At 34.4% G+C, this 12393-nt stretch overlaps 1 protein-coding gene across 1 annotated transcript; it reads left to right on the top strand.

The window, feature by feature from the left end:
- Nucleotides 1-4488: 4488 nt before the first annotated feature.
- On the top strand, nucleotides 4489-7437 carry LOC127881335 (antiviral innate immune response receptor RIG-I-like). The gene is made up of 3 exons (XM_052429093.1): nucleotides 4489-4645; nucleotides 4759-4926; nucleotides 5135-7437. Exons 1-3 carry the CDS (start codon nucleotides 4489-4491, stop codon nucleotides 5764-5766), a joined length of 957 nt encoding a protein of 318 aa, XP_052285053.1. The 3' UTR covers nucleotides 5767-7437.
- Nucleotides 7438-12393: the final 4956 nt, after the last annotated feature.

A 12393-nucleotide genomic window follows, 5' to 3' on the forward strand; every position in this document is an offset into this window, starting at 1 on the left:
GTGTGTGTCTTATTCAACAGTTTTAAAGAGAATTACGATAATTGTTTGATTTGAAATAATCATAATGATTTTAGCTTTTATCCACTATATACTGTGTCAAAAACAAGCATTTGTAATATTGTGCATTTTAAGCGCATGACTCGGATGAGGATTCTGTTGATTCGAATGAATGGGAATCCGAAAATGGCGGAAGCGACTTCGAGGAAAATGATCAAGGTGCAGACTTGATATAAATCTATATAGCATATATATCAGCGACTTTGAACAATGTTGTTGTAGTAACGTTTCAAAAGTTGGTGTTCGCATCCGCTAAGATGTCTCTCGTGCTATAGATCCATTTATCAACATTAATTATGATCATTATAACTTCAAATGATGAAGCTGTTATTTACTTTTAAATCAACAAAACGGCATTTAAAATAACAGAAATATATAAAACTTGTAATATTATAGTTTTCAATTAAAATAACCGAACCTGTCAATTGCATTTACTTTAATGCTCCGCCTGTAACATCTTTGTTACATTTGTTAGAAGGATTTGAAAACAAGGAAACCTTATATACAAGAGAGGCTACTGGAGCCTTGACCAAAGGATTAAATAAACGAAATAAGCGGACCTACGAGCCTCGTGATTATCAGCTTGAATTAGCAGAGAAGGCTCTACGTGGCCAGAATACGATCATCTGTGCTGAAACTGGGACAGGAAAGACATGGGTAGCGTTGTATGTCATCGACAAACACCTGTCACAGGCGTCTAAAAGTAAGGCAAATACATAAACATGTTATTCATCAATAAGTATAGATAAGATTGCATTTGTACGTATGTACCCATTCCGTAACTTAAATGAAACATGCGCATACACAATTGAATGGCATACAACCTAAATTCCTTTCCATGGTTAATTTTCTATAATAACCAATTGTTTAGTAAAAATAATCAAAACGTGCATTTTAATGTGTTTGTATAGACGCTTGCTGATATATATTACAGTCTTGCTTTTTTAATTTTACAATATCGTAAACAGGTCCTAAAAAAGTTGCGTTTATGGCTAGGACTGGTGTCTTAATTAAACAACAATCAAACCGGTTCAAGAAGTATCTTCCACATTACAATGTAAGTTTACTAGTCATAGTTAGCTGTTTCTTACCGTTGTAATTGGAAAGGACTAATACCCAAAAAATGATTAAGCTAGGTCGATGCAATTTAGAAAGTGGATAGAGGGCCGTATGAGAAATATGCGTATTATCACATTGTTTGTCAGAAAACAATAAGTTTAGATCATGGTAACAAAAATAAATAAAACTTAAGTATGAATTTTGAGATTAATGAAAGACAACTTAAGCTAGGTGGGTAGTATTCGGTAGAAATTCGGATAGAGGGCCATCTGATGAATATGCACGCTTTTTCAGTATTTTTGCAGACCAAAAGTGTAGTTGATTTTATTAAAATAAATATCTGACAACTAAACAAATTATACCACTCTATAAATAAAAAAGTATTAATACGATGAAACTTTTGGAGATCCTGTTCATAACCCGACAACAACCGGTAAAAGACTGCTGTTTTGTCCGTTACGAAGCACTTGTTTGGTCTTGATACCAAACTTTATTTGTATTTCTGTTTATACCAATATTGAAGTCTGAACTAAAACGTAAAAAAACAATCCTCATTTTTTTTAGCCATAATGTAGTCATATTATGTTCTTCCTGATTTAATAGACCAAGCTTATAACGGGAGATGACGAAGATTCCAGAATGGTAGATGCCTTTATCCCCACGAACGACATTATATGTTTCACGCCACAAATATTGGTCAACAGTCTTGATAGTGGTAACATAAGTAGCCTTTCCAAATTCTCTCTTCTTGTCTTTGACGAATGCCATCACACAAGAGGAGACGAGCCTTACGCAAGACTTGCGAGAAAATATTTGGTAGAAAAAGCTAATGGACAAAAGGAGCTCCCGCAGGTTTGTAGAATGTTTCAAAACATAATATTAATAATTAACACTGCATTCGACAGGTGTAAATGTAAACATGTTTTCTCTATTGGGAATATTACACTTTCGAAACCAATACTATTATAGGAGAATACTTTTTTCAAATATCTTATAAGTCCATAACAATGTCAACTTTATTTCAGATTGTTGGTCTTACTGCCTCCATAGGCGTTGGTAAGTCCAGGACGGTGGAAGAAGCGGTCGACTACATTCTACGTGTGTGTGCATCGCTAGATGTTAGGCCTCCTCTGTCTACCGTGGAGAGATGCAGAGAGAGTTTCAAGAAATGGGTGAACACGCCGGAGGAGGGTAAGTCAATGTCCATGCACCGAAATGCATATTACGAATATGATCATCAACAATGTCTCTTTGTAATAGTGGTAGTGTATATACGTTTAAATTAGTATAGTGTTCCACGAGTGCTTGGTTTTAAAACAATCTTTTATAAGATTGTGTCTATTTTATTAAGTGCTACGATATGATGGTCATCTAGTGGCTTGTTTACAAAGTTGTATAGTAAAGCATATAATGGTAACTATAGAACATACATATATGCCTGCATAATACATTCATACATTTATCACAATTTCATGATCTTACAGTTTATGGAATGGTTTCTTTAAACCCTCATATACTGGTCTCTCCGTGAATATGTTAGCCTCTGCAAGTTGAAAGCAGCATACATAAATAGCGATTTTAATAAAGGAATGTGTTTTTCTATGAAGCGATGATATTTTACTAAGTCGAAGAAAAACATAACAAATTTATATAAATGCACAACTTATTAGATAAATACTTTTAAAAAACTAATATGTTATCCATAATTGTTATAAAAACACTATTGCAAACAAGATACTTATACTAACCTCATAGTAGAGCCCATATTAAATTATTGAAAAACATGTCCTTCCTCATCAACTCATAAAATTCTCCTGCTACAGCGGGAAGGAAACAACGACCAAGAGACTCGATGTACAGTAACGAAAATAAGTTAAAACCACTATGCACACAAATGAGAAAACTTTTAAAAAGAATTAATAACTGGTTACAACTTCTTTTGTGCAAGTTTGTTAATGGGTACTATGAACATCTAGTGGTGTAAAGAACACCGGTATGTTTTACATGCGGATATGAATTGGTTGTTTTTGTTGATGTGTCTTTTATTTGTGTTTATAGTGAAGTTTCAGGTTGAGATTGTTTTATGATTTAGAAACAATCAAGATGATGGTTAAAAATCCTGACCCTTGCAAGGACATTTTATTGGAAGCAATGGAAGATGCGGAAAAACTTCTCGAAGGCAGGAAACCTTTTTTGTGCTCATTTAACAAATGTGCGATACGGATAAATTAACATATTTCACATGTTTATGTACTAAAATAAAGCTTTTTAGAACACCTTATCGAGTTTGGGAAAACTCGTGATGCAAAGAATTATGAACATGTAAGCCATATTTTTCTACATAGAAAAAATATAGCCTTACTATTATAAACCTGCTCTTTCTCAGAAATGATGTATTTCCAACCTGAAATGATCGACATGCTGTACGACAAGCGCCCTGGTGAAAGAGATACCGAAGCATACAACAAATGGACGGTGGACATCGAAAAGAGCGCTCAACAGAATGTAAATGATCATGAGATATCACGTGATATCAGTGCGTGCGCAGTTTATTTGAATGTACGTAACAATATGTAAATTTAAGCGTTCTCTGCTATTAAGTAATCGAGTTGCACATGTTCCATGGATGTAAAGGTTTCCATTTAATCTGAAGTATTTGTTTAATTGATTAACGGTTGGATAAGCTAGACATATTTTATTTAAACTTAACAACATAGTCAAATGCATATACAATATTTAAACACAAGATTACGCCTTCGATTGATAAGTATATGTCTAATGGGAATATAGTATTTGGAGTTTCAATCCTAAACACATATGCATTTTTAACCTTTATACAAAGCATGGGCATTTATAGGATTATTAGAGATGTGCAGAACTGAATGTCATGGTAATTAAATAGACGTATATGTCTTTGTTTTAGAAATAACACAACTAGCATGTTTTACAGGTATACAACTCTGCAATCGAAGTATGTAATCTTCTTCAAATCGCCGAAGTAGCCAAGTATCTCTCTGAAAAGCATCACCGTGAATTTGAGGGTAGGAAAAAACATACTGAAACGGAAAAGAAGTTGTTTGACAATCTTATTGGTAAATAATTGTAAAATACATTCAACACTTACTAACTTAGACACTCTCCTTATTGTATATATACTGTCGCCACTCTAGATTTAACTTTGCTTTCATGGGCATAAACATGTATGTGCATAATAATATCATTTTCACTCGCTAAGTCGATAAAAACATAAATATAACAAAATAAGGTTTGTTTTTGCATTGTTTCAGATGTTCAAAGGAAGCTCAATAAATTAAAAAACGACAAGGATGCAGCAAATCCGAACGTGCAGATTGTTAGCGAACAGCTACAAAAATGATACTGGAAAAAGGCGACGATTCACGTGCGATTGTCTTTGTAAAGGCTAGAGCAACATGCCGAGCGCTAGCTAAATATTTGGATGAAGATCTTCAGAAGATCGGAGTTAAGGCTAGTCGATTGTATGGACAACAAACAAAGGGGGCGGATGAAGGTATACATTTAACATTGAAGTTACTACGTTCTTAAACAAACTTGCTTACCAACAGAAGTAGTGTATCTTTTGGATGTATACATTAATCACCTGCATATATTTTATCGCTCCAGGTATGACCGAAGCTGTCCAGACCGAGACCCTTCAGAAATTCAGAGACGGTTTTTACAAGGTGATGGTTTGTACGTCTGTTGGTACAGAAGGTATTGACGTACCGGACTGCAACATCGTTATCAGCTACAACTACTCCGGAGACGAAATCACAAAGATTCAGATGAAAGGTCGGGATCAATTTAAGTAACCGCACTCGATGTATATCCATTACAAACTTAAATCTGAACAACTGTAAAGGTTGAAAATAATAATAAAATCCGTTCGTAATTATTTTGATAAAGTATGCCATAATGTTGTGGTGGTTTAATAAGCTCTGTAAAATTGTTTTGTCGTGTTTATATCTTATATATGTTCATAATCCGAAAATGTTGTCAGGTCGAAGCAGAAAGAAAGGCGCAACGATTGTCGTAATGGGAGATGAAAAACAATTGGAACAGGAAATGATCAACGCGTATAAAGCAAACATGATGTACAAAGCAATAAGTGAGTTGAAAAATATTAATGCACGGGCTGTTGAACATAAATTGAAGATGTTTCAAACCGATGAGATGCAAAAGCTCAGATACAAAACGGAGTATGAAAAGGCAAAGAAAAGTCGAAGATCGGAAGATGACCTCGAAATTCTGTGTAGGCGATGCAACTCCATGGCATGCTTGGTGTCAGATGTGCGAAAACTTGGAAGCCAGCATTTTGTGATAGCAAAAGACTTTCCATCAAAGATTACGACAAAACCACACAAAAGCCCAAAGAAATACGATGGCATAGAAAAGAAAGGGAAGATGTATTGTAAAAAGTGTCCATTGGACTGGGGCATAGTAGCTGATCGCGATGGTGTCGACTTGTTTATTCTGAAACTGCAATGCTTCAAGCTTAGGAACATGAGAACGGGTATCGTTTCGCAACATAAGAAATGGCTAGATGTCCCATATGATGTACCAGAGTTGGGACTGGAAGATATCCCGAAATTCTTCAGGAATGAGACGGAAGAAAATGCATCTCCCGAGTAAACCGTTCCTTTATTAAATGTCCAGTGTGTAACTGTGTTGTGGACGGACGAATGAATTGTTATCAATGTTATAAATATTCTAAAATAAAAACAAAACATGAAACTGTGTTTGATGTAAAAAAAAGAAAATGTGGATATGTAAACTATGTTTTACACATGTGCATTTTCCTATGATCGAAGTTTAAAAAGTTGTTTGAGTTACGATGTTCGTAGCGTATTTTTAAATTATGTATGTGCGATGTTTTAAAATATAATTCATTAAAGGGATCACGTAGCTTATAAAACCTCGAGTTTAGTAAAAACTATCGAAGGAAACACTTTCATATCGAATTTATAAACGAGCAAAATACTAAATAAAAAACAGTCAAGTTTCGATTTGTATTATTGTTTTCTTAAATCTAAAGCAAGTGGCATCATATACCATAGTTTCAATCAGAGGAAATGAACATTATTTGTGCAGTTTAAGCAGCATGGTATAAGTTAACAAGCAATGTTTGTTCGTAAATTTGTCCATACAGATAGATACATAGTTTTTTAAGTTATCTTATGAATATGTTTATTACAACTAGTGTACATTTATTTAACTTAATAGCATACTGTGATAAATTATTTCGTATTGTGTAGTTAATGTACGTCTATAACATTTGAAGTGTGTATTCTGTTATGTGTTTCAAATTTGAAGAATCTTTTAAAAGTATATTAATGTGCATGAATATGTTTTGCTATATTCGAAGTATAACTAGTTGTTTGAGTTACAGTATTTCGTAGCGTATATTTTAATTATGTATGTTCGACATTTTCAAATATAAGTAATTTAAGGGAAACTAACGCTCATAATACTTACTTTAGTATTTTAGTAGTAAAAACTTTCGAAGTTAACAAAAACAATATAGAATTAATCAACAAATACGAAATAAAATACATTCACGTTTTGATTTTTATTATCGTTTTATTAAATCTAAAGCAAGTGTCAACATATATATATACCCCATTTTCCATCTGAAGAATGGAACATTATTTGTGCAGTTTAAACAGAGTAGTATCCGTTTAAAAGCCTAGTTTGTTCGTAAATTATCTATGCAGTTATATATAAATAACATTTATCATATGAACATATATTTTGTGTTGTAGATTTAATGTACGTTTATATACTTCTTAGTGTGTATACTGTTAAATGTTTGCGATGTGAAGGTTCTTTGAAAAGTTTATTAATGTGCATGAACATGTTGCGAATCCCAGCACACAACTGTTTCTCGTTAAAGTAAACGAACTAGTGTATTGCTATTATTAAAGACACTTAATTTATTTCGTGATAATAATAACGAGTATGTAATTTGTTCGTACATTATATACACTCTGATGATGTTTCAAAAGTAAATTCACAAAAAGTATATAATCACTACGTACTTTATCTTTCGAGCATTAAATCGCATCTCGCTAAAGCCTGTGAAATATTCGGCCAACATTAACGTTCACTGGACCATATTCATTGATATTTAAGGGCTTGGTTTTAATCGAAGCTGATTAATCTGTTGAATGAATTTTAATAACTATAAAATATTTGCTATGTTCTTATTGTTATATAGTGTTGTGATTGCTTAGATGCATGTATAACTTAAACATACCAGCGAGTTCGTTACGGTGTTTATAATAAATGGTCGTTTTTTATAAATCCTTGCTCGAAGTTTGTGTGTCCAAAAAACGACATAACGAGCATTATTGTAAATTAAGCAACCTTCCTCCTTGTCCACCTGTATCTCTGTTTGTGCTTTCCAGTTTACATTAACTCCGCGTTTGAGAGTGCAATTATGAGAGTCTCCCATCTGTTACTCATCAGACGATGAAATAAAAATCAAACGTTTAAGGATTAGTGTGGCCATGTATAATTTAAAAGCTCAAAGATTCTGAATCTGTTTCTTTACAGGTGTAAAGAATGAATAAATCCATACCATACATATTGAAAAGTATAAAACAAAGCGAACAAAAAAGACGCATAGACACAGCTCCGGACAACCCGGCATTTACTGGAAGCAAACGTTGAACAAACAGCCGTGTTGATGGACTAGATTAAAAGACATTAAACAAATCTTAAAACTTAAGACGACTTCAAATCTGTTTTCACTGGTATTTTTAAAGATCGTTTATTTGCTAATCTCTCTAAGGGATAATATTTCAGCTTTATTTACGGTGTATGATTGTTCAAATGTATCAAACACAAACATAAAACTGCTGGTACATCAAAACCTGTTACAGATATTTGTCGGGTAGATCCAAATAACGGAAGTGACACAGTTTCTCAAGTTTAAAGTACGGCACACGTTTCAAGCATAACACATGCATTGACATATAATTTACAAACAAATTGTGTCAACAAATCAACCATGTATTAAATTTTAAAGCGTCAAGGGATTCTCAAAAACCATTGTAATTCTTTCTTTATGCAAAATGTTTGACTGTTAGATACATCACTGCTTCTGTTGAAATTGGCCGGAAGATCTTGTCACTACTTTTTGCCCAGCGACCACACTCAACTCCTTTCGTTCGCTTGGCCGACACCTTAACTCCCTACCGATTACTTTATTACGAGCTCGACCATTTTAGCTCCACTGGCCAAAGGCCAGCGGGGATTATGTCATGGTCCTGTGTCCGTCGTGCGTGCGTCCGTGCGTGCGTGGGTGCGTGCGTTAACTTTTCCTTTAAACATCTTCTCCTAAACTACTGGTCCAATTCTGATGAAATTTCTCAGGAATGTTCCTGGGGTGAACCTTTTTTAAATTTGTTCAATTATGCCCCTGGGGTCAAATTTGACCCTGGGGTCACAAAAATGAAAATTTGCTTATATAAGGTATATTTTGTGAAAACGTTCAAAATCTTCTCGTCAACAACCATTGGGCCTAGGGCTATCAAATTTGGTATGTAGAGACATCTAATAGTCCTCTACCAAATTCAAATTATGCCTCTGGCGTCAAATTTGACCCTGCCCCGGCAGTCACAAAATTGAACATATGCTTATATAAGGCCTATTTTGTGAAAACTTTAAAAATCTTTCGTCCATAACCATTGGGCCTAGGGCTATCAAAATTGGTATGTAGAGACATCTAATAGTCCTCTACCAAATTTCTTTAAATTATGCCCCTGGGGTCACATCTGATTCTGCCCCGGGGGTCACAAAATTGAAAATATGCTTATATAAGGCCTATTTTGTGAAAACTTTAAAAATCTTTCTGTCCATAACTGTATGGCATAGGGCTACCAAATTTGGTATGTAGTGACATGTAATAGTTCTCTTCTTAGTTTGTTCAAATTACGCCCCTGGGGTCAAATTTGAAACTGCCCCGGGGGTCACAAAAAGTAACATACGTTAAATAAGGACTATTTTGTGCAAACTTTAAAAATCTACTTGTCCATAACCGTATGGCATAGGGCTACCAAATTTGGTATGTAGTGACATCTAATAGTTCTCAAACAAATTTGTTCAAATTAAACCCCTGGGGTCAAATTTGACCCTCCCACGGGGGTCACAAAAATGAACATATGCGTATATAAAGCCTATTTTGTGCAAACTTTGAAAATCTTTTTTCCATAACCGTAGGGCTTAGGGCTACCAAATTCGGTATGTAGTAACATCTAATAGTTCTCTACTTAGTTTGTTCAAATTATGCCCCTGGGGTCAAATTTGACCTTGCCCCGGGGGTCACAAAAATGAACATATGCTTATATAAGGCCTACTTTGTGCAAACTTTAAACATCTACTTGTCCATAACTGTATGGCATAGGGCTACCAATTTTGGTATGTAGTGACATCTAATAGTCCTCAACCAAATTTGTTCAAATTATGCCCCTGGGGTCAAATTTGACCCTGCCCCAGGGGTCACAAAAATGAACATATGCTAATATAAAGCCTCTTTTGTGCAAACTTTAAAAAGCGTCTTGTCCATAACCGTAGGACCTAGGGCTACCAAATTTGGTACTTAGGGACATCAAATAGTTCAGTACTTAGTTTGTTCAAACTATACCCCTGTGGTAAAATTTGACCTTGCCCTGGGGGTCACAAAAATGAACATACGCTTAAATAAGGCCTATTTTGTGAAAACTTTAAAAATCTACTTGTCCATAACCATATGGCATAGGGCTACTAAATTTGGTATGTAGTGACATCTAATAGTCCTCTACCAAGTTTGTTCAAATTAAGCCCCTGGGATCAAATTTGACCGTTCCCCAGGGGTCACAAAAATGAACATATGCTTATATTGGGCCTATTTTGTGCAAACTTTAAAAATCTTCTGCCCATAACCATTGGGCCTATTTCTACCAAATTTGGTATGTATTAAAATCTTAAAGTTCTCTACCAAGTTTTTTTCAAATTATGCCCCTGGGGTCAAATTTGACCCTGTCCCGGGGATCACAAAGATGAACATATGCTTAAATAAGGCCTATTTTGTGCAAACTTTAAAAATCTTCTTGTTCATAATTATAGAGCCTAGGGCTACTAAATATGGTACGTAGTGACATCTTATAGTCCTCTACCAAATTTGTTCAAATTATTCCCCTTTGGCTCAAATTTGACTCTGCCTCAGGGGTCACAAAACTGAACATATGCTTATGTAAAGCCTCTTTTGTGCAAACTTTAAAAATCTTCCTCTCCATAACCAATGGGCCTAGGGCTACCAAATTTGGTAAGTAGTGACAACTTATAGTTCTCTACCAAGTTTGTTCAAATTATGCCCCTGGGACCAAATTTATATATAAAAATGCTCACCCTTCCAACTTTAAGCGCCCAGTGGGACGAGGGATAGAAAGAGAAAGTCACATGCTTGAGTACATTTCAACCCATGCACATTGCCCGCTTTTTTCGCATAAAAAACAGGGTAGCGATACATGGCCATCATGGCCCTCTTGTTTAATATGTTGTAATTCCAAATAAGTAAACGAAAAAAATATCGATTTTGTGGAACAAATTGTGTTATTGCGAATTACACTAGTTTATTTATCTTTCAAAATTCTTTTTGTACGACAGTTTCCTTTTTTCAGGCTGATAAAGTCAATCTAAGTATTTTTGTCCGCGTCACATCCACACACTTCATGTATTTAGCGTCTTTCTTGCGTTCAAACTTTCAAGCATAGTCTCGAAAATGCTTAAAAACATTTATGTATTTAAAAATAAAGATGAAGAAACCAAATCGCTCTATGAGGCAAATATTTTTTTAAATATATACGATGACAAATATCATTGTTTAAAGTATGCCCCTAACGAAATTTTAGTTGCCAACATTCACGAACGTTACTCTTAAATGAAGGCCTACCAAAATTTTACTCTTGTTAAAATCTCCCATATGGTTTGGACAACTTAACTTTTTCCAGTCTCATATTCTCAAAGCCACCATCGTTTTAACTGACGAACAATAATAATGTGGGCGACTGTAGTAAAACATTGCATTGAAATGTTACATTCAACTAGAAAACGGCAGAAATAAGACGGTGCAAAATTAGTCGATTTTGTTTTGGGTCAAGTTTTTAATTGCAAACAACATGACATTGTGTATTGCTTAAATTAATTCAGCTTATAGAGCACTTAAAAAAAATTACGAATATAGGGGTGTGTGCATTTATATTGCGTTATAATGTGGCGTTTCCATGTAATCACAGTGCGAACTATAATACATGATTTCCAATTAAATACATATGGTAAATCGCAAATAAAATTTCTTTACGTTTAAAACATTTATTGTCGAAACATATATGAAATACTCTGCTAATGTTCATGATTGCCCGCTAACAGGTCTTTGTTTATGCATCAATGCTTCTCGACTTATATATATTTTATGCTCATTGTATATATTTTATTGATAAAAAAACGATCTAACAATTTATCATACCACCGCATTGATATCTGCCTGCTATAACGTTGCCTGATATATTTTTGTATATCATGGTCAACGGGAAGTTCTTATATCAGTCAATGTTGGAGTTACGTGGAATTTGCAATCAAGTCAACAATTTCTATCAACATAAATGAGGTTCAACAAAACAAACAATTTGATACCAAGAACGTACATATTGTATTCTAGTTTAAAGTCATAAATCACAAAAACGTTTATTTTTTTTAAATCAACCCGCACTACAGAAGTTAAATGACGTCATCAATCGGGCAATAAATCTTCAATATAGATGTAGTCATTGCACTCGCAAGTGTTGCACAGAAAGTCAAGACAAATGATAACTGTATGCTAATCCTCAACTATTTAAACAAACGATTTAACACGCTTATGTCAATATTGACACCATCATCAAAATGTCAATTTCAATACACATCTCCAAAATGCCGTCTCCAAACTATTCGGTGAAGTGTGTTCTTCGATTGAATTTGTCGCTGCAGTCAATTCCAGATCTCCAATTCAATACGTTTATAATTAAAGCGGGTGTACTCTTCCCATTCGTAGGTCAAACAATTTTTTTTCTCTATACGATGTTTAAAATAAGCATTTATTTTCGTGTCGTCTTTTCCAACGCCGTTGGTACATGTATGTCAACGTGTAAAAGTCGGATCAGCAATATCAGCGGGGATCCGTACATTTAAATATACAAAATAGATTGTTTTGCAGGTTTTTAGGAAAATGTGGTATGATAA

Source organism: Dreissena polymorpha, chromosome 5, assembly GCF_020536995.1.
Source record: "Dreissena polymorpha isolate Duluth1 chromosome 5, UMN_Dpol_1.0, whole genome shotgun sequence".
NCBI lineage: Eukaryota > Metazoa > Mollusca > Bivalvia > Myida > Dreissenidae > Dreissena > Dreissena polymorpha.